This window comes from Echiichthys vipera (genome assembly GCF_963691815.1).
Source record: "Echiichthys vipera genome assembly, chromosome: 21".
NCBI lineage: Eukaryota > Metazoa > Chordata > Actinopteri > Perciformes > Trachinidae > Echiichthys > Echiichthys vipera.
In genome coordinates this window covers 3,955,701-3,978,752 of record NC_139846.1, presented here as the reverse complement: position 1 = coordinate 3,978,752, position 23,052 = coordinate 3,955,701, and the positions used below count along the sequence as shown (strand labels likewise).

At 41.4% G+C, this 23,052-nt stretch overlaps 2 protein-coding genes across 2 annotated transcripts in view; both read right to left on the bottom strand.

Annotated features, from left to right (window-relative positions):
• Nucleotides 1-828: 828 nt before the first annotated feature.
• On the bottom strand, nt 829-12,367 carry LOC310963293 (uncharacterized protein; the record flags this gene model as incomplete). The annotated part of the gene is made up of 15 exons (XM_083936035.1): nt 829-1,710; nt 1,994-2,063; nt 2,294-2,367; nt 2,561-2,683; nt 2,792-2,861; nt 4,327-4,533; nt 4,620-4,693; nt 4,780-5,040; nt 5,170-5,280; nt 6,167-6,270; nt 6,557-6,693; nt 7,131-7,179; nt 8,385-8,525; nt 8,676-8,814; nt 9,233-12,367. 15 exons carry the CDS (start codon nt 12,365-12,367, stop codon nt 1,564-1,566), a joined length of 4,842 nt encoding a protein of 1,613 aa, XP_083792161.1. The 3' UTR covers nt 829-1,563.
• Nucleotides 12,368-17,634: 5,267 nt separating this feature from the next.
• The window catches only part of LOC310963040 (gamma-aminobutyric acid receptor subunit rho-3), a gene marked incomplete at both ends in the record, with an annotated part of 34,507 nt that continues 29,089 nt past the window's right edge, over nt 17,635-23,052 (bottom strand). Inside the window, 3 exons of the mRNA XM_083935686.1 lie at nt 17,635-17,937; nt 18,574-18,705; nt 19,515-19,576. Of these exons, the coding sequence (XP_083791812.1) occupies nt 17,635-17,937; nt 18,574-18,705; nt 19,515-19,576 (497 nt within the window). The remainder of the gene's footprint in view (nt 17,938-18,573; nt 18,706-19,514; nt 19,577-23,052) is intronic.

The window sequence follows — 23,052 nt, the reverse complement described above, 5'->3', positions numbered from 1 at the left end:
TGAGCATTCTGATACTTTCACAGTTTTTGTCCAGCTACAGCAGATTTATCTTGTTTTTTGGCAAACATTGTCTGAATACAGTTGCATCTTATTAAACAAAGGTCGGAGTTGTCCTGTTGTACAGATCACCAGTCTTCTCCTGTGCTCTCCGTGGCCTTTGCCTTTAACTGTGGTCATTCTTTATTGGGCATCTGCATGTGGAAACTAATGTGGCAGCGACACATAACTGAGCATCAATTAGCCCGTTCTAACACAGTGTGTTTCATTAGTAATATTCATCACATTTATTAGGCCTTTAGCCTTCCCGGAATCAAATCATCCTCACTGTAAACAAGTGATTTCATGTGACTCCTCTGCCATCTGCTGGTTAGAGCACAGAACCACAGTTCACAGCAGAGGAAACAAAAAAATACCTTTCATAGAAATGTCGACCTGCTCACAGACAACAGGTGTGAACTAGCGGTGAGGGCTGTGGTACTTGAGTCTGCTCTCAGGTTCGGACTTGTCTTGGTCTGGAGTCTTGTTGGAGCTGGCTGCAGATTCAGGATCAGTTGTGCAGACAAATCTATTTTGTTTATAAACCCATCCTAACTCCTTAATCCCTATATTATTGCCTATGATGGTCTTGAACGGGACTCAATTTGCTCTGGACTTGGTCTTAACTACACTTTCCCTGCAAAAATAAACAATACAAGTAAAAAATGAAACTGGAAGAAACTCAGCCGTGAGCTGGTGAAGAGAAGCGTTACTGATCAGACCTTTTTAACTTCAAAGGCACTTTAATATCCGTTCAACAATATGTACATCTGTACAGACAAACGTGCCACAACCACCTGCTCTGTCTCCATGACAACAGTTTTACATTTAAAATGGTATATTTTAAACAAGAGAGCGTAGTTTCTCTGTAGGACGACCTAAAACTTGCCAAAACACAAAAGCACTCCTATCTAAATAAATAAAAATAAACATACAAACACAAATTAAATTCTAAAATGAAATTAAAAAAGTCATGCAGAGATAAAGTTTTGACATTCAGTGATTCGTGGACTGTCAAGATCAAATCCTCCCAGTACTCACTAACACCCTGGCCCTTCACTCATTACAGGCCTGGACATTTAGCCAGGCGCTGTCATGTGTGCCCGGAGCGGCCCTACACACTCAAGAATAACACAGACGTATGGAAAAATAAATCATGGGTGAACTTCCTGTACAGCTGGAAAACATCAAACACACACAAACAGCAGGAAAAGAAGAGCCGGCCGCAAAACTAAATCAAAACATGGCTCTCAATAAACAGATGTGAACTGCAAACCAAGAAATAAAACTAACGCAAAGCTTCAAATCAACATTTACAGAAAAAAGTGGAAATTTGGGCAGCGACCTCAGATCCACACAGGCCCGTCCTGCTGTGTTTAAGTCATGTTTGTAAATGCAGTTGATTTAAAAGGCTGTCTGGGGCCTCCTCCTCTTTTGTGTGTGTGTAAGAGGACAGTAAAATAACACATTTGCAGCTTATGACACCTATAAAGAAAAAAAAAGTGTCTTTTTCTCCACCCAGGACGATCACCGCGGCAACAGAGCTGGTTCGGACGCCTGGCCTGGAAAGGTCGGGATGTGCTCTGCCTCAGTAGCAGCGAGGTCGCAGGGCGGCGCTGGCTCATTGGACGATGCTCTCTGGCAGATCTGGGCGTAGCTTGGCCTCTTGGACTCCTGCCCAATCAGAGCACAAGGTGAGTCAGAGGCTCTCACACCTTTCTAATAAGACCATTTAATGTTTTTCATACACTGCTTTGTTTTTACTAGATATGTGTCTACTGATTGATTAGTTTTTATTCTTGTTATCTTGGTGTTGCCCCGTCCACTTCCTTTGACTGAATTTCAGCTTCGGTTCAATTTCAAGATGTTTAAAACTGCCAATATTACAGGCAAACTGAAACCTTTTTCAAATAATATCAGGAGAATCGTTTCAGCACTGCTGCTAAACAAGTCTTACTGTGATTGGTTCCTGGGTAAACTCAGCTGGTTTGGCCTCCGTGGTCGTCTCTGCGCACTTTTTCACACTCCTGCAGAGACCAGGAGAACACGCTCAATACACACTTGATACACAGCTCTGAGCACAGCTGGCGTCATGACAACTGGCAACCTGATAAAAGTGTGTTTGAAACATCCTACAGGCGAGGCAGGCAAAAGAAAACCCTGTGCTGCTGTGAATCCAAATCATGTTGGTAAAAGTGAAAAGTAAAGAAAATTAAGTGAGTGAAAATAGAACAGAAACAGAGTTAAAGAAACTTACTGCTCTAGGATTGGCTGAGGCTCTTGTGACATCATTGGCACTGATGCACACGGGACGCTGCTTTTGACTGGAATCTGTGATGAACACACCAACTGGGGTTTAAGTAAGACGAAAGACTGTTACTCTGTGTGTGTGTGTGCGTGTATGTGTGTGTGTGTGTGTGTGTGTGTGTGTGTGTGTGTGTGTGTGCGCGTGTGTATGTGTGTGTGTGTGTGTGTGTGTGTGTGTGTGTGTGTGTGCGCGCGCGTGTGTCAGAGACTTGGTCACCTTGACGTTGCCGTTAGTTGCAAGTATCGTTGCCATGGCAGTGTTTGCCGGAGGAAGAGGAGGGAAGCTGGTGAGGCCGAGCTCAGGAGGAGGAGACGGTGGACGAGGGGGCGACTGACTCTTCTATACATACACACACACACACGAACACGCACACGCGCGCACACACACACAGAGTCAGGACACAACAAAGTGAAGTGTACAAACACACAAGGCTCTCTGGTTACTTACACGATTGTTTGCAGCAGATCTGTCCCATGACCTCACGTTCTCTCTCCTCCTCTGGCTGAAGTTCCCTCTCCTTCAGACACACAGATGTTACTGCAGCTGCTGCATCATCACTCAACACACTGTATTAAACTGTAGAAATGTGCCTGTGAGACACATTTAACATTTGTTATTCTGCATATGTGCTAAGCATACCGTTACAGCTATAAATCACTCCCTGCACTGCAGCAGCCGCTGCTGTAACCATGGCAACGCCTTGATGATTAAGTGAGATTCAGGCATAAACCCCAAAATTCAGCAGCTGTCACTTTTACTCATCGATCAGCCATAGCATTTCAGTGCACTTGCATCATTTTCATCTTTGCAGTGTCATAATTTGTTGGCTCGACTGTTTTCTCTTCCACTTGTGTGCTGATATTTCCATTTGCTTCTTTTCCAGCTGACTCTTGTTACCTTTTAGACATTAAAAGATCAAAATGAGGGTTGCTGATGGTCGCAGCTGCAGTTCAGTGAGTGTGCCTGCCTGTTTTAACTAAAAAACATGTTACAAAGAAGAATTTAGTCTCACTGAGGACATTTACAGTTGCACGTTGGATTTAATGAATGAAGAGGAAAATCAAACAAAGAGCTTCTGTCTCCACAGGAAATCAGCTGTTGAGCGTTTCATGGTTATTTATTTGTGCTTTAGAACATGACCGCGGTGAAAACAAATCAGAAAATAACATTTTAGTTCTCTCATTCACAGCTGCGCGCTGTGCTCTCTCTCGCTCTCTCACTCGAGACACACAGCGACATGAATTTCTCTTTTTTTAAATGAGCCACATATTAATGTTAACGAATGAATGGGTGATGAATGTTTTTTTTAAAAGATTATTTATAGGAAATGGGGTGAGAGAGAGCGGGGGAGACATGCAGCAAAGGGCCGCAGGTCGGCCTCAAGGACCTTCAGCCTCTTTACATGGGACAACTGCTCTAACCACTGTGCCACCAGCCGACCCAGCTGTGTGGATTTGACCAAACAGCAACGGCCATGCTTGCAAACCCCGAAAGCCCTCCGATCAGGTAACTTGTTTTGGGATAAAATAACGTCTGTGAGTTTGAAACAGTGAGAGCCTCAACGGTTGCTCGTCCCCGGTAAAGTTCCTGCTGCTGTGGTCTAATTTCCCTCCTTTCAGAGGAGGTTTATCCCATATTTAATTTGTATGGCTGAAGTTCGATTTTAATCGAATCACTGCTTCCATACGGTCCATTCAAACAAACTCTGATGCCCGTTTGTTGTTTTTTGAGGGGGGAGGGTGTGAAAGCTGTGAGCTGAACCTTCGGTGCAGAGCTCTGGTCCAACAACAGATTTTGTAAAAGTAGCAAAGTAGAAACCAACCAAACTACAGATGTGAAAGTAAACTCCATCGACAATATTAGTGACCCCGATAGTAGAAGGATAATAGGACTGAATCATTTACAACAGCTATCACAACTATATTAACTGTATGAATCACATATGTCTCAGGACTTAACAGCCACACTTGATGTGTCGTTACCTTCCTCCCCAATCAGAAGTGGGCGACACAGTCTGCCGGTTGGGCTCCATCCTTCCACCTCGGCCCTGACGCCGCATGTGTCCCCGCGACCGCGCTCGCCCCGGCTTCATTGGAGAAGCGGAGCGCTCCGCCTGCTCTGATGACTGCGAGGAATCATTGTGACTGGACTGCCAACGGTCTCCAGAGTTGGACCACCTTGAACCTCTCCTGGAAATAAAAAAAAAAACCATGTCATGGGGTCACAAATGTTTTTGGGTTTCTTTCTTATAGTTACTGATGTGATGAGGAGCTACCTCTGCCTGTGTGGGTTGTAAGGTTTGAAGTTGGAAAATCCATTCATGAAGTCATTCATCACTGTTTGATGCTGCTGACAAAAAACAACAAAAGCTGATTAACCAACACAACACCTGAAAGATTAATCAAGTCATACCATTTCAGTGTAAAAGGACTCACCTCAGCACATTCTTGGTATTCGGTCGGAGCAGAGGCCCACACCTTACTGGTGAAGTCGTACAGCTGCTGGGAGGGGCAGGGCTGCTGGAGGGTGTTTGGGGGGAAATAGGAGCCGTAATGATTGCTGCACTGATCCAGCTGAGTGGGTCTGTAGCCATTTTTCGGAGCGAAGGAAGTGACGGCCATGGTTTTCGCCTTTATCCTCACCATGATGGGCTTTCCCTGAAACTCACGAACCTCTTCTCTGAGGTACTTGTAGGCCTGAGGACGTACACAGAGAGCAACACGACTGTCGGAATAATTTTGTTTTCTGATCACACAGACTACAGCTTTCTACCTGTTTAACAGTGATTTGAAATAATAAGAACACAGCGGTTGACTGTGTTGTACCTGTTGTGCGTCGGTTTCTGATTTGAAAGTGATGAACCAGTTATCGTTGCTCACAAACTCACAGCTCAGGAACTTTGGAAGGTACTCCGCATCAAAGAGAGCCTCCACCTCCTGCAGTACAACAGCGATATTAGACACACTTAGTGATCACGCTGATCCATTGGCAGCCCCCTCGCTCTGACATCTCTTCATTATTTGCATGTATATAGGTCCTGTCTGTGCATGTGTGTGTATTTCAGGCCTGTGTGTGTGTGTAACATGAATAATAACAGAGTGAAAAAATTGAATTTCCCTTGCAGGATAAATAAAAGTAAATTCTATTCTTCTTCTTCTAAAAAAAACAACAAGAGTAGAGCATTACCTTTAAACCGAGGGAGGACTTTGCCATGGCAACTAACATCACTACCAAGAAGACTAAAGCTGTATTCTGAACAGCTGGCAGCCCCACCTACTGTACCAGAGGTCAAGTTACTCCGTCATTTTCCCATTCATCCCCCTTTCATGTATACTGGGGGAACTTCAATAATCTGATTATTCCCTTGACCGGGAAAGGCCATTTTTGGGTTATTGATGTGCATGTTAACACACTGATTGAAACTGACAAGGCGGGAATGGCGGTGGCAAGCCCAGATTGGGAGTGGACATATTAGATGTGTACGGTGCATTCTCCATGTCTGGAGGAAGCCATGCCAAAGGGAAAGGAGGAGCAACACAGTCAGGATGAAATTACAGTCAGGTCTGTCAGCCTACCTAACAGAGAAGACTGACTGACGTGGGTGTCTGCGTCCTCCTTTACAAATGTCTACCGTTACAAACAAGACACTAAAACACAACCTGGAGTTTAAGACTGAAACAGTCTCTGCAGCGTTTACACGCAGAGACATTTTAGGGGCTCAGAAACGCCGGGGTAGAGTGAACGGGAGTAAAAGAGATGAGTTTTAAAAGAAAACCATGGCAGTGTGGATGCAGCCTGGAGTGGTCTTGGTGCGGTTCTTGCCTGCTGAGGTGTTGTTTGGGGGATCTCGCGCAGGATGACGATACATCGACTCTGACTGGGCCGGACCTTCTCTCCACACGGAGACACCTGGACCGACGGCAGCGCTGCCAGCCAATAAAAGAAGAGAACGTCTCAGGACAACAGTAAACACCATTTATTATTCTCCCATTTTAAAATCTTGCTCCAAGTGTTTGATGCTTTAACGTGTCATAAAAAGGTCTGAGCAACATAAGTATTTATTTAGAGATCATTCCAAAAGAAATTCTCTTTAATGTTGATATTTGTGATTTCTGCAGGAAAAGAAATCTTGCTTGGTTTACCAACATTAGGATGTATAAAAACTAAAACTATAAACATCAATCAGAGAAACATGCAGAAATAAACACTGACATTTGAGGATGTCGGAGATGAGGTCCAGGTCTGTGCTGAGACTCTTGATCTTGTCGAGGCTGGCCAGAGTGGTGATGGGAACATACTGGTCACTGTCCATCTGAGAGTTGAGGTACAGGTCGTTGCAAAGGTGTTCCCTGTGGAGGGACCGAAGAGATTTTTTATCAGGGTATCCATGTTTGGAGAGGTGACCAAAGGATGTCGCACCAACAAAACAACCACATCAACTGCTCACAAGACGAAACATGCTGCGGGAGTCCAGAGGTCAAACAACACCAAACACAGCACCAAACCTGTTACTGTACTGATCAGAGCGTTGGCATGACATTTAGGACACACTCACACTGTCCATTCGTGCCGTGCCCCGTGCTCTAGAGTGATTGTCCCCCCTCCCTCTTCCACCGCAAACCGCTTGGCGCATCTTTTTAAATGTCTGTCGCGGAGAACAGACGCCCACCTCTCCAAAACTGGCCGTGGACAGTGTGAGTGCGCCCTTAGAGTTTTGCTGAACGTGTGGTCGTCTTAATTACTCCACAACATGAATTCTTGCACATGTAGAGTTAGGAGTTGTTACCTGGTCAGACAGGACTCCAACACCATCCTCAGAGCCTCTCTGGTCTCATCTGAAATCAAAAGAAATCATATCTGAGCTGACTTCAGAGTCAGAGTCTTTGCTTTATTAAAATGTATCATCTTACAGTGGGGAAACACGGCTACAGGTAATATAAGCTCAGGGCTCCAGACTAACTTTTTTCACCAGGAGCACTGCGGCCCCAACCAGAAATTTTAGGGGCACACACGGTAAGTCAATAATAGATGCAGAAATCAAAATGTGCCGTTTCAAATTGTCAAATTTTTATTGTGCTCTTTTGAAGATGAAACACAGAAGGTAAACCGACAGCACCATCACTGTGATGACAGTACAATATTAAAAAAGATACCATACTTCAGAATAAGGGGTGTGACGAGATGATCCATGATATGCAACGATATTTCAACACCATTTTAAAGTTTCAGTATTTTCTTTACAGGGGGTTGATTTTAGCAGAGAGCTGTGGTGCTGCAGGTGTCTTTGCATAGTGCTTGTGTTAGCCGTGGTGTAACCTACGGTACTCACAGAGGAATAGTACCCCCCCCCCCCCCCCTGCGAACATCCTGCACTGTTCCACAGAGAGCGAGATAAGAAACGCTGTGACAACCATCACTCGCTCATCTCACAGAACAGATACGAGTAAATGTTATTAAGTGGATCTACTTACAACCAAGTTTTCTCTGTATATGTGTTTTATATGAACCTTATCTACACGGTCTGATCAGATCAGTCTGTATATGTGTTTTATATGAACCTTATCTACACGGTCTGATCAGATCAGTCTGTATATGTGTTTTATATGAACCTTATCTACACGGTCTGATCAGATCAGTCTGTATATGTGTTTCATATGAACCTTATCTACACAGTCTGATCAAATCAGTCTGTATATGTGTTTTATATGAACCTTATCTACACGGTCTGATCAGATCAGTCTGTATATGTGTTTTAAACATATGAACTCCCATACGGAGGTTTCAAGTCCGTCAAGTCCCAACACAGACTAGCTGCGGGAGCTCACGTGTTACGTATTTGTGTTACGGTGCTGACGGCACCATCATCTTGCACTGCTTACATATTGTTCCTGTCTTATCTGCCACTCTGTTGCTGTTTAGACTCTTTCAGATTGATATGGAGAGACATCTGGTAGCACATGCGCAACCAGATGTTAAATTCAGTCGCACACTCTCAAATTTTAGTCGCAGTCTGGAGCCTTGAAGCTAGAAGAGAACATACCTGTGACAGGTGGGTCAGTGGGCTCTCCATTAACCATCAGAGAGTCTGCCGTCAGCATCTGGTACTCTAGTGCGCTGGGATCTGCCTGGACCACAGGCTCCGCCAGCACCACGTTCTCCAGCTGGAACTCTGGCTCGTATCCTGAAAAACAGCCCACAGCATCTCACCGCCAAACCATGACCGTCGCCATGCACACCATTACATCCAGCAATGCAGTTTTTGTCTTGTTAAAATAATTAATGATGAACACGTCATTATACCGGCATGTTTACTCCAGGAACTCCAACCTACCTTCCTGATTGGTCAGACCGTTGGGGAACTGCAGCCATGGCTGATGAGGCTGCAGGTAGGCGGGGTCAGGCACGCCCACGTTAAAGTCTGGATTGGTCCATACCTCAGCGTTAGGGTTCAGGCTCGGAGCAGCAGGTTCCTGAAACAGAAAACAGCATTAATGTAAGATGAAAAGAGTCAGGTGCATCTATAAGAATTATTTTAAAAACATGAGCAGCAGAGTTCTTTCTACAGAACAAATGAATAGGACTGTTAAAATAACAGCTCGTGTGCTCAGGTGTTCAGCTCACACCTTAAATCTAACGCTCAAATGTCTAATGAATAATATCCACTAAACTAAATGCCCTTTAATCTCACTGTGTTAAAGAGTAATGTGGAAGAAAACAGCTTTGCTCTCAGAGATCAATCACATTACAGCTGATTCAGCTCTTCCTCCACCTGTTTTTCAGAGAGCAGACCTGAACCTGAATTAACATCAAAGCTGCTTTTTTCCATTCATACAAAACTGTGACTGTATCAAGAGTATTTAACACTCTGGATGTTTAGAGCGCTCTCACATGTTCAACAGTGCAGTCTGTGTGCCAGTCCCACACACAGCGTCCCTGAGGCATCACTGTGCTGTAGGGGTACGCTCCCAGCAGAGCCATAGACGGCTGGAGCTCTGAGACCAGGGACGGGATCTGCTCCGCGTCAGCGCCCGTCTTGCACTCCCCCTGGTTGGTCTCGGCATCAGAAGTGCCCTGGGCCCATCCACCGCAGTTCTCCTCCAGACCCAGCTTGATCCAGGGGTGGGGGTAGAGGCGGCAGACGGAGTCGGCTTCCTCTCCCAGCAGCTCGGACACCATCTCCCTCATCCCTCCATCTCTCTCTCCCTCCTCAGTGGTCGCGGACAGCTCATGACCCAGGAAGTGAATCTCGTATGACGGAGTTGATGCATAAACATCAACCTGACCTGGATCCACAGGGATCAGACTGAGGTCCTCCTGGCAGTCCGAAATCAAGGCTTTGTCATGGGGACAGCTGAGGCCATTAGGAATCACGTACAAGTCGTCACAGATGCTGGTATGGACCTCAGTGTTTTGGGACGGCGTCTCACTGGCTAAGTTTTCTGAAGGAATATTGTCGAGTGCAGACATATCCTGTGACACGTCAGCAGGGTCGTGCTGCAGGCTGATGTCAACTTCAGGGTTCAAACAGTCAGAGGAAACACTGGAGCTGGACGATTCTGGAGGTTCAGAGGCTGGAGCAGCGTGGGGCTGCTGCTCTACTGGAGCCACACATTCCGGCTGGACTGGAGGACCAATCAGAGTCCCCTGTGAGGCTGTCCTCTCTTCTTCCTCACACACAGGAACAAATACTTTCTCTGGTGGATTTACCTCCAGCTGGATTTGTCTGCATTCACCCTCAGTAGAATCTGCGTCTGGACAGAGAGTTCTCTCCCCTTCATCAGGAGGTGTGCACAGAGACGAAGAGGAGGGAGACGAAGAGGAGGGAGATGGAGTGGAGGGAGTAGGAGCAGAAAGCTCACCCGCAGCAGGCTGTGTGAGAGAGCTGAGACTTGACTTAGGAGTGATGCTCACAGCCGTAGAGTCATCGCAGTGCTCTGACATCAGGACACCTTGCCCGTCGCTCGTCTCTGACTGAGAAGTGTTTTGAGCTGGTAAATCGTCCTCCGTAAGATCACCTCTCTCCACATGTTTGCTGCTCTGACACACCTCTGGTTTGTTGTGTTCCACTGGCTGTTTGTCATCTCCGCTCATGAGGACATCCTGGACGGGCTCTGCTGACTCCACGGCTCCTTCAGTTTTCACATCACATCTGTCGTCACTGTGCTCAGACTCAGTGAACGGAGGCTCCATGCTGCTCAGTTCAAATGCTGGATCGTTTAAATTGACATCTAATTTGTCGGACGTGGTTTCGAAGTCTGAGAGGGGAGTCAGACTTGTGTGGCAGGGGATGGCGGTCAGTTCGATGGGCAGTGAGGACACAGCTGAGATGGTAGAGACTGGAGACACCTCGGTGAGAGTGGTGTCTGCTGTGCCACTGTAACCAACATCACCCTCCACACTGCGGCCTCTGCAGACACTGACGGGGATAGCCTCGCTCTGCAGGGACGGCTTCTCCATCTGGACGTGTCCTGCAGACAGAGGCAAGACGACCTCCTCCTCGGGCAGAGGTATCAGATTAAGGTCAAGCTCTGGAGGACTGTAAGGATCCCGTTGAGGAGTCTCAGCTGCTGGTTTCGAACTTTGGATGTGCTGCTCTGTTAACAGGTCAGACTCGTGCAGGTTATCATGCAGAGGGTTAAAGTCAGAATGCAAACTCTGATCCAACTCTTCCTCCTGGAGTTCCACCTCAGGTTCCTCTGTGGGGCAAACAACTCCCTCTGCTGCTCTGTGGTCCCCAGAGTCCTCACTCTTTTCCACCAAACACACACTCTCCTCTGATTCCTCCACCAGTTCACTGTCCTCCTCCACACATGTGTTTGATGTCATCAACATGTCATCGCTGGGTTCAAGTGTGTCCTTTGCTGTCTGGAACTGCAGATCTTTAGGCTGATTGCCGTCTGGTGTGGACGCCTGAGGTTCCTCGCTGTTTATTTCATGGCTGGACGGGGACAGCGGGGCACACAGAGGGTCCACCAGCTGTGGAGACACGGCAGGTGAGGTGCTCTGCTCGGCTGAGAGGGAGTTCTTAGAGTGGGGCTGTGACAGGACCATGGTCATTTTAGATCCTGTGACATTCAGCTGGTCACGGACTGCGGCTGCCTCTGCGTGGGATTGGCTGGAGAGCGGAGACTCCACTATGCATGGCAGAGCAGCTGTTTCTGCTTCAGCTGGGTGCAGCAAGTGTGTTGCTCCAGCTGTTTGGGATTGGCTATGGACGTGGTCGTGTTCAAGGTCGTCGGCGTCGATGGAACATATGCTGTAGAAGCTCCTGGTCCTTGTTTCAGAACCTTGACACAGCGTTGTGACGACACAGACTTCCTCGCCTTCCTCCTCCTGGTGCTCAGCTCTGGGGGAATCCTGCTGTGTCTCCCCACACTCAATGACTGGTGGCAGCGGCAGCGTCAGCGGCAGCGGCCGGTCATCAGACACCTCACTCTCTGTGACGTTGCCCTGGCAGTTAGCAGAGGGTAACCTGGCGGGAGCTGACCAACATTTTTCTGGTGTGTGCTTCTGGCCATCTGGGAGATGATTGAACCATAACGCCCTGAGTGTGGCGTTCTCCAAAATCTTCTGTTTGGCTGGACTCTGTGTGGGCACCTCCTTATAGGGAGCCGGCCCACAGCTGGGCCTCGTCCTATGTATCATGCCTGGCTCTGTGTCCGTGTTTGCATGTGTGTTTGTGCTGCTTGTGATAATAATAGCCCCCTTCTCCTCGTGAGTGCCGGCTGGTTTAAGATCCTTCTCCCTCCGTGTGGTGCTGTCCCCGCTGACCACCGCCTCTGTACAAACTTTGTTCCCCAGTTCTGGATGTCTTCTCTCATCTTCAGGAGGCTTCCTCTGGGCCGGTACGTCCGCCACACATGTCTCCTCTTCGTCCAAGCACACATGCTGAGCTACAGCCGCAGCGCGTTGCCTGACCTCGTCTGTCACCTCACGCAGCCCATCGTGGAGCGGGGGCTGTAACAGACTGCTCCTCTCACTCTGCAGGCTGGGGTTGAGCTCTTTACTAAAGCAGCACCCCATCTTCTCCGGCCTAAAGTAAAAAAAATAAATAAAACACAAGACTGCTATGGCCACGCACACTAAGAGCCTACAGTACACGAGACAAAATCATGAGGCGCTCCTCTCGATGGCTCAGCCACATGCAGAAAGAGAAAAGACCCCCTACTCCCCCCTGCTTCCCCCGTCCCTCCCTGTTTTCCCCTCCCCTGCCCAGAATAGCAAATGTGAAGGAGCTCACATGTCCCTGCCACTCAACTGAGGGCTGCACTCAACATTGTGTGTGTGTGTGTGTGTGTGTGTGTGTGTGTGTGTGTGTGTGTGTGTGTGTGTGTGTGTGTGTGTGTGTGTGTGTGTGTGTGTGTGTGTGTGTGTGTGTGTGTGTGTGTATCAATGTATGCGGGAGCCCTAGTTAGGCTACAGTTTGAGAGGGGTTAGCACATGGCCCAGTGGTCACCAATCACAGAGCAGTAACGCAGCAGAGTCCCCTCCTCCCTCTCCCACCCAGAAAATCCCCCTCCGTCCTTCCTCCTGTCCCACCATTCACTTGTCTTTCCCTCCCACTGATCCCTTTCCCTTAACTTACCTACTTACTTATCAGTTTTACTTCATATATTATTATCTTCAAAGGTTAAACAAGGGTCCAAGGACAGAGGCTGTTGTATGCTGGACATTATACAAATTTTCTTGATGAAAACTTTTTAAAACTTAAATTTGGTCAGAAAAGAACTGTCGAAGAGTGTGTGTGTGTCTGTGTCTGTGTGTGTGTGTGTGTGTGTGTGTGTGTATGTGTGTGTGTGTGTGTAGTGAGGATAAATGTTACGGTACCTGGTAGAAGTAGTAGTATCCAGGACCCAGCGCTTCGAGCGTTAGCGGCACCTGTAGATCAGCTGGATACAGTGGATCCTGGTCTGACGTCATGTGACTTGGGCTGGAGGGCAACTTAACAGGACGAACGGTCGGCGGTCACCACGGAGACTGGCAGGAGGAGCGGCGGAGAGAAGGCAATGAGTCACAACACCAGCTGGTGTGATGGAAACACTCACTCTGGACTGAAACTGGTCAATACATAACAATAGAGTCATAATCTTCGATGACCATCTCACTAAAGTGTCACTAAAGACTTGTACTACTCGTCCCACCTGTTTTTATTAATCAGTTAATAAGTGACTACAGAAAATGTGAACTTGGTTAAAGAAACAGCTGTAACCAATACATTCAGGAAGTTCACATTAGTCCAACTTCAACAAGTCAATTATTGGTATGTTAGAATGTCTAGAGCTATAAAAGGATTATATCAGATTGGTTATCAATCTATTATTTGAGGAAAAAAAAATCACACAACAAAACAAAAACTTTCAATATGTTTAAAATAATTAAATCAACAGCTGAAACCGGACACAAAATATAGAGTCTGGCAGTATGTGTGTCGTTGTTAGGGTTAACCCTTTATAATTAGCTACCTTGTAAAGGCTAACATTAACCTTTATGTCATGCAGGTCATTGATTCACATCACTTTGAAACAACTGATGAAGTTAAAAGACCATCAAACTGAAAATATGTACATCAAACTATTAACACTAATTAATTTCTCCTTAATTTCCCATCTTAACTGACACTTAGTGGTTAAAATATGTCTTTTACAACAAGGACGTTTAATCAGCAGCTCAACATCCACTGCAAAAACCAGAAGAACTATGATCAATTAAACATCCCATCAGTGTGAGATGCTACACACTGTTCTGCATCACTTGAAATCAGTAGCACGTTAGCTTAATGCTAGTTAGCTGGCTGATTTAAACGACAGAAACCATAAATAGTTCATGGGAAAGGTTATGGAGGAAAAGAACATTATGTCAACAGCTTTCCTCACTGACAGCAAACTGATTTGAACGGCTAAATGTCACCTGGTTAACACACTTGGAGAGCTAATTAACGTTAAAAGTTAACAACTTTCTACCACTCAAAACGACTAAAAAAAGTAAAACTGTTCTAACTATAATTAATTAATATATAAGTAGCAAAATACTTAAATATATATACCGTTAATTCTGGGTCTAGCCAGCTTGTTCCAACCAAGGCTAGTGGAAGGAGGCTGGGACACGAAAATTATGTCTGAACCGGTGTATAACGCACGTGCAATGCACATTTATTTATTCATTTATAGCACACATAAAGTTAAGTGTGGTGACAAAATTATTGCTACACAAATCGAGTATGATTATTATGGTTTTGATAGTGTTCGAGGCAACTGCGCATGCGTCATGCCCAGAAGCAATGTTTTTTTTTTTGGTGTCCCAGCCTCCTTCCATTAGCCTTGATTCCAACGTTAAGTTAGCATAACGTCAAATGTAAAAAATAATAATAATAACAATAAATAATGACAGTATTCCGGCTGATAATCGGGGTTAAACTTGCCTGTTTGCAATAGTTGGTGAGAAAACCCTCCAATAAAATACTCCTGCAAATAAACGTCAAGTTAACCGAGCCGATGACATCTTATCTCCCGGAGTTTAAACGGTATTTCACAGAGAAGCAGCCGCTAACTGAGCCTCTGGTCATGACACCGACCGTTAGCTGACCAACGGACACTAATCGAACGTTAGCTACCGACCGTGAGCTGCTCAACGGTCACAAGTCGAACAATCACACTAATGTTAAAAAGAGGCTAACGACTAAAGCTAAATATGCTAATATAACTTGAATGTATGTTGTAAAAGGCGGACTGCGATCCAGTTGTTTTTTATTGTTATGGTGAGTTCAGGGGACTCACCTGTCCTCCCAGCGCTGCGTTGAAGTCAAACTTGGTTACTGGGCTTTTCTAGCTGGTGCGTTTGCGGGACTCCTTTCGTATGCGTCCATAGAGATAAACTTCCAGTTGACGTTACTTTTCCCGACAAGACACACGTACAAAAGTTGCCATGGAAACTATAAAACTGTTTCAATACAATCTAAATATTAACATATTCCACAAACGTGTTATTTTATGTTGCAGGATATTAGAAATACTGAGGTCACTATGAGGCCACAAACGCAGCTCCCACCAACCACATGACCTGTTGACATGAAAAAACAAAATAATGCCAATTTCTTAACTTAGAATGATCCTTTCCCATGGTTTATTTATTTATTTAATCAACCGTTCACTGCTAAAATCAAACTACTCCTCTAACTGGAATCAATCATGGGAGAGCACAATACTTCATTTATCATGTGGTCAAACATGAACATTAAAAGATATCAGAAATCAGCCCTTTAAATGTTTTAATCAGCCCAAAAATCTGCAATTATTTTTTATTACAATAGCCAGAATTTGAGAAATTTTATAAACAAATAAAAATGACTTACTAATGACTTACTAATACATAAATAATCCCAATTCTAAAATTGTTATTATTCATTTACATGTTAACTGTTAAAATTAAACTACTCCACTACTTTGAGTAATTTACTGGGCAGTACAAAACTTTATTTATCATTTTGTTTACCTGAAAGTAGTCAAATGGAAATATAAAGATATGATAGATAAAGGATATCAGCTCATTAAATGTTTTGTATCCCATAAACATTACAGTGCACCTGTATAGGGTTAGCCACAATGTCAGATTATTTTAGAAATGCACCCCAGATTATAGATCTCCACCCTCAGAAATGTTGTAGAGCAACATATTGTTTTTTTTTTTTACTTACTTAGATTTTTCACATTTTCACATCCATGAAAAAAAGTAAAATATGGTCCTGCAGAAATGTTGTAGAGCAACATATTGTTGTTTTTTTTTACTTACTTAGATTTTTCACATTTTCACATCCATGAAAAAAAGTAAAATATGGTCCTGCAGTCACACAAATTGCCGTTAACATCCTCGTGAACAAGATAAAAATTTAATGAGAACATAAACAAAAGTACATGCACAGTAGTTGGTGGCTCCACTCATATCATTCATCAAAAAAAGAACATTTTCACATAAACGTGATCCTAATTTAATATTTCCCTGTTGCTAAGGAGCGAAATAACTTTTAGATTAAGAGTCACATTATAAAAAAGTGTCCAGATGGAACACGCTGCCATGAGACAAATGTCAGGATGGTTCGTCCTCTGAGCAGCTGCAGTATGGAGGGCTTTAAGGGATCAAACTAAATATATCAATACATAACTAAGTATATAATTAAATGCTTAATAGATTAATGAATAAATAATCTTATCATTAAATGTTTATTTGCCACCATGAATAAATAAATCACATATTAAATGATACATTAAATATAAAGATGTTGAATTTATGTGTATTTATTTAATTATTCACCAATCAGAGGCTTTAGCCTGCCCCCAGACTTTTGATGGAAGAAGGTACACTGTGGATTAATTAAAATACAGTCAATTAAAAAAAGGAACATAATATTAAATGTCTCAATAGATGTGGTTTAGTGATTTATGGTGACAATGAAGCATGAAATTACACAATATTAGTCATTCATTTATTTAAACATTTTATTAAACAAATACAATTTAGCATCCAATTATTTATTTTTTAATTTATTAAATCATTTTATTATATAATTATGTTTATTTAGCATTCAATTACATGATTATTTATTAAATAATTGTATCATATAGTTGTTTACCTTAGCCTTAAATTACATAATTATTCATTTATTAAAGCATTATATAACATAAGTATGTATATTTAGCCTTAAATTACATAATTAATATATTAAAGCATTTTGTTGTATAGCTATGTATTTAGCATTAAATTACATAATTATTAATATATTAAAACATTTTATAACATAAGTATGTTTAGTTAGCATTAAATAACATAATTATTAATATATAAAAATATTTTATCATATACGTTTATTTAGCATAAAATTACATAATTAAAATATATTAAAGTATTGTATTATATTATTATGTATTTAGCATGAAATTAAATAATTATTCATTTATTAAAGACAATTTCATAGAATTATGTTGATTTAGTATTAAATTACATAATAATAAATGTATTTAAACATGTTATTATATAATTATGTCGATTAAGCATTTCATTAAATAATGTTTTATCTATGTATTTATGTTAGCATTTAATTCTATCATTATATTTTTTCATAAAGCATATACTTTCCTAATTATTATTCCTTACTAAAGTCACGTGTTGATATATTTGCTTTTGTCCCTTCTGACCCTCCATACCTGAGTGTCTTTGATTCTCGTACAGACGATGGTGAGTGATGAAGATGAAGGGGCTCCTTTGAGGAAGAGTTTCCCAGCATGCTCTGGGCCCCGGGATCAGGAGTACAGGCTCCAGTAGATAGTGTTAAAGAGCAGGTAGGACAGAGGGAACGCCACGCGGGAGTACGAGTCGATCATGTAGCTGTTGTTGACGAACAAGTCCACGTTTTCACGCACGGACCGCTGCCGGCGGAGGCGAGTCCCCTCGGCGGGCCGCACGTCCGGGGCCGTGGTCGGCGCGGTTAGGGGCTCGGAGGTCAGGGTGGGCGCCATGCGCGGGAACGGGGTCAGCTCGAGGTCGTTGTCATGGAAACAGCCGTCGAAAGCCATTGCTTGGCTGGCGTTGAAGGTGGACGGGATCTGAAACCACGTTTAGCGTTCGTTCACTTTCATTAATATGTTGAATTTTTCTATTTTAACATGTTCTATATAAAAAAAATGAATATAAAAATAATACATCTTTATATTTGATTTGAGGATGAAATCAGGAAAAAGAGATGATAAACGGAAAACTACAAATAAATACACATGAGTTTAGAAAGTTACATCAATTAATAATAAGAGGTAAATAAAATAAAATAGAAGAAAATATACATCAAACTCCGTATCTATGTATGACATATGATGTAAACAATTCATCTTTTATCAAAACAGCAGCTGATTTATATGTAATATACATAAATAACTAAACAGCAAATCGTTTGAGCTCAAATTGTAAGTTTTTTTAAGTTAAATGTTACGTTTTTATATATGTTTTGTCAGTAAATGAAGTGCAGAAAAAGTAGAAAGTGCAGATGTGTTCAATTTTATTTACAGTCATCATCATAACAAAAGTAATCTCAGGACACTTTACAGAGTAGGTAAAGACCACACTCTAAGTGTTCTGGTGTAATGTGTCAGTTTGGCCACTAGAGGGGGACGTCCCTTTAAACACGTGTTCCTGTCTGTCTGTCTGTGTTGCTGTATGGTGTTGATGTACTGCTGTGATGTACCGACCTTCCCCCTCTTCATCTTCCTCATCTCCTCCAGAGTGGTGCAGTAGTTCACCGCCGCGTACTCGATCACAGACAGGAAGACGAACAGGAAGCTGGTCCAGAGGTAGATGTCCACCGCTTTCACGTACGAAACCTGCACAGCAGCAACGAGACGCCGCGGACAGCATCATCACGCACAAAAAGAAACAAATGTACTTGAGTTTGAAGAATCATGAAAAAAATATCAAGCACCAAAAAGTTTTCAGAATTGTATTTTCCGATCAGATATTTTAACGATTAAATTCATTTTATTAAGACAAAGTTCTGTGCTTGCTTTTGTTTTGCGGAAAACATTATATTGATCAAAATAAGGTATTTGTGGACTATTTGTGTAAGTAGAAAGGCCTCATAGTTGTTTTAATAGTCCACGCAGACTCATTTTATCATTAGTTATCATTGGAATGAACTTTATTTACTATGCCATTGAATAACATACTAGGAGTTTCACCTGCTGTTTCGTGCTATTGAGGAGAAAATATAGAAATATACACAAGAATACATTAAATATAAAAGGTAGGCAGAAATAGAGGAATTATAAGTTATTAATGTATAATATATATATTAAGTGAAGTTAGTGTGAGTCCTCTAGCTGACTGCTGAGGTGAGTGCAGGTCGCCATAATGGATTATAATCAGTCAAACTCTAGTTTATAACTAGTCGAGAGCATCCAGAAGACACTGAACTTATAACTCATTATACACCACATCTATAATGTTGTATGACTGTTGGTAAAGTGCAGCAGAAAACATTATTATTCACTATAAATGCCTTCATAATGCACTATAAATGTGGTCGTCGTAGAAAGTGTTACCAAATATAAGTTCAGCAGAAATTTAGTTGTTCTTTGCAAAGACATGCAAAGAGTCCCGCAGCCCCTGAAGGCCACAGAAAGCCAGCTGTTACCTGAGGCATAGACGAGGACACTCCAGTGATGATGGTGGACATTGTGAGCACTGTGGTTATTCCTGCAGGAGAGAGAGAGAGAGAGAGAGAGAGAGCAGCTGTTTTTATACCTCAGAAAAACACAAACTCTGGAAAGACATTTGGAGGAAACGCCTCCCAATAAAGTTCTTTATGAAGACTGGACGATGATAAGGGAGGGGGAATGACTGAAAATAGGTGAAAAATGACCACAGAGAAACAAAACGACAACGTAGAAACTTAAAATATCTAAAAAGGAATGCAAAACAACTTCAAAAAGATGAAAAATGACTTAAAATTGATGCAAAATGACTAAAAATAGATGTAAAACCACCACAAAAAGACACAAAATGACTAAAAATAGATGCAAAACCACCACTAAAAGATACAAAATGTCTAAAAATAGATGCAAAACCACCACTAAAAGATACAAAATGTCTAAAAATAGATGCAAAGCAACCACAAAAAGATGCAAATGACTTAAAATAGATGCAAAACCACCACAAAAAGATGCAAAAGGACTAAAAATAGATGCAAAACCACCACAAAAAGATGCAAAATGACTAAAAATAGATGCAAAACCTCCACAAAAAGACACAAAATGACTAAAAATAGATGCAAAACCTCCACAAAAAGACACAAAATGACTAAAAATTGATGCAAAATGACTAAAAATAGATGTAAAACCACCACAAAAAGACACAAAGTAACTAAAAATAGATGCAAAAGCACCACTAGAAGATACAAAATGTCTAAAAATAGATGCAAAACCAGCACAAAAAGATGCAATATGACTAAAAATAGATGCAAAGCAACCACAAAAAGATGCAAATGACTTAAAATAGATGCAAAACCACCAGTAAAAGAGGCAATATGACTAAAAATAGATGCAAAACCACCACAAAAAGATGCAAAATGACTAAAAATAGATGCAAAACCACCACAAAAAGATGCAAAATGACTAAAAATAGATGCAAAACCACCACAAAAAGAGGCAATATGACTAAAAATAGATGCAAAACCAGCACAAAAAGATGCAAAATGACTAAAAATAGATGCAAAACCACCACAAAAAGATACAAAATGTCTAAAAAATAGATGCAAAACCACCACAAAAAGAGGCATTATGACTAAAAATAGATGCAAAACCACCACTAAAAGATGCAAAATGACTTAAAATAGACGCAAAACCACCACAAAAAGATGCTAAATGACTAAAAATAGATGCAAAACCACCACTAAAAGATACAAAATGTCTAACAATAGATGCAAAACCACCACAAAAAGATGCAAAATGACTAAAAACAGATGCAAAACCACCACAAAAAGATGCAAAATGACTAAAAATAGATGCAAAACCACCACAAAAAGATGCAAAATGACTAAAAATAGATGCAAAACCACCACGAAAAGATACAAAATGACTAAAAATAGATGCAAAACCACCATAAAAAGAGGCAAAATGTCTAAAAGTAGATGCAAAACCACCACAAAAAGATACAAAAGACTAAAAATAGATGCAAAATAATCACAAAAAGATGCATTATGACTTAAAATAGATGCAAAACCACCACAAAAAGATGCAAAAGGACTAAAAATAGATGCAAAACCACCACAAAAAGATGCAAAATGACTAAAAATAGATGCAAAACCACCACAAAAAGACACAAAATGACTAAAAATAGACGCAAAACCACCACAAAAAGATGCTAAATGACTAAAAATAGATGCAAAACCACCACTAAAAGATACAAAATGTCTAACAATAGATGCAAAACCACCACAAAAAGATGCAAAATGACTAAAAACAGATGCAAAACCACCACAAAAAGATGCAAAATGACTAAAAATAGATGCAAAACCACCACGAAAAGATACAAAATGACTAAAAATAGATGCAAAACCACCATAAAAAGAGGCAAAATGTCTAAAAATAGATGCAAAACCACCACAAAAAGATGCAAAATGACTAAAAATAGATGCAAAACCACCACAAAAAGATGCAAAATGACTAAAAATAGATGCAAAACCACCACAAAAAGATGCAAAATGACTAAAAATAGATGCAAAACCACCACAAAAAGAGGCAATATGACTAAAAATAGATGCAAAACCACCACAAAAAGACACAAAATGACTAAAAATTGATGCAAAATGACTAAAAATAGATGTAAAACCACCACAAAAAGACGCAAAATGACTAAAAATAGATCCAAAACCACCACTAAAAGATGCAAATGACTTAAAATAGATGCAAAACCACCACTAAAAGATGCAAAATGACTAAAAATAGATGCAAAACCACCACAAAAAGATGCAATATGACTAAAAATAGATGCAAAACCACCACAAAAAGATGCAAAATGACTAAAAATAGATGCAAAACCACCACAAAAAGATACAAAATGTCTAAAAATGGATGCAAAACCACCACAAAAAGACACAAAATGACTAAAAATTGATGCAAAATGACTAAAAATAGATGTAAAACCACCACAAAAAGACGCAAAATGACTAAAAATAGATGCAAAACCACCACTAAAAGATGCTAAATGACTAAAAACAGATGCAAAACCACCACAAAAAGATGCAAAATGACTAAAAACAGATGCAAAACCACCACAAAAAGAGGCATTATAAGTAAAAACAGATGCAGAACCACCACAAAAAGATGCAAAATGACTACAAACAGATGCAAAACCACCACAAAAAGATGCAAAATGACTAAAAATAGATGCAAAACCACCACAAAAAGATGCAAAATGACTAAAAATAGATGCAAAACCACCACGAAAAGATACAAAATGACTAAAAATAGATGCAAAACCACCATAAAAAGAGGCAAAATGTCTAAAAATAGATGCAAAACCACCACAAAAAGATACAAAAAGACTAAAAATAGATGCAAAATAATGACAAAAGATGCATTATGACTAAAAATAGATGCAAAACCCCCACAAAAAGATGCATTATGACTAAAAACAGATGCAAAACCCCCACAAAAAGATACAAAACGACTAAAAATAGATGCAAAACCCCCACAAAAAGATGCATTATGACTAAAAACAGATGCAAAACCCCCACAAAAAGATACAAAATGACTAAAAATAGATGCAAAACCACCACAAAAAGATGCATTATGACTAAAAATAGATGCAAAACCACCACTAAAAGATGCAAAATGACTAAAAATAGATGCAAAACCACCACAAAAAGATACAAAATGTCTAAAAATGGATGCAAAACCACCACAAAAAGATGCATTATGACTAAAAATAGATGCAAAACCACCACTAAAAGATACAAAATGTCTAAAAATAGATGCAGAACCACCACAAAGATACAAAATGACTAAAAATAGATGCAAAACCACCACAAAAAGATGTAAAATGACTAAAAATAGATGCAAAACCACCACAAAAAGATGCAAAATGACTTAAAATAGATGCAAAACCTCCACAAAAAGATGCAAAATGACTAAAAATAGATGCAAAACCACCACAAAAAGATGCAAAATTAC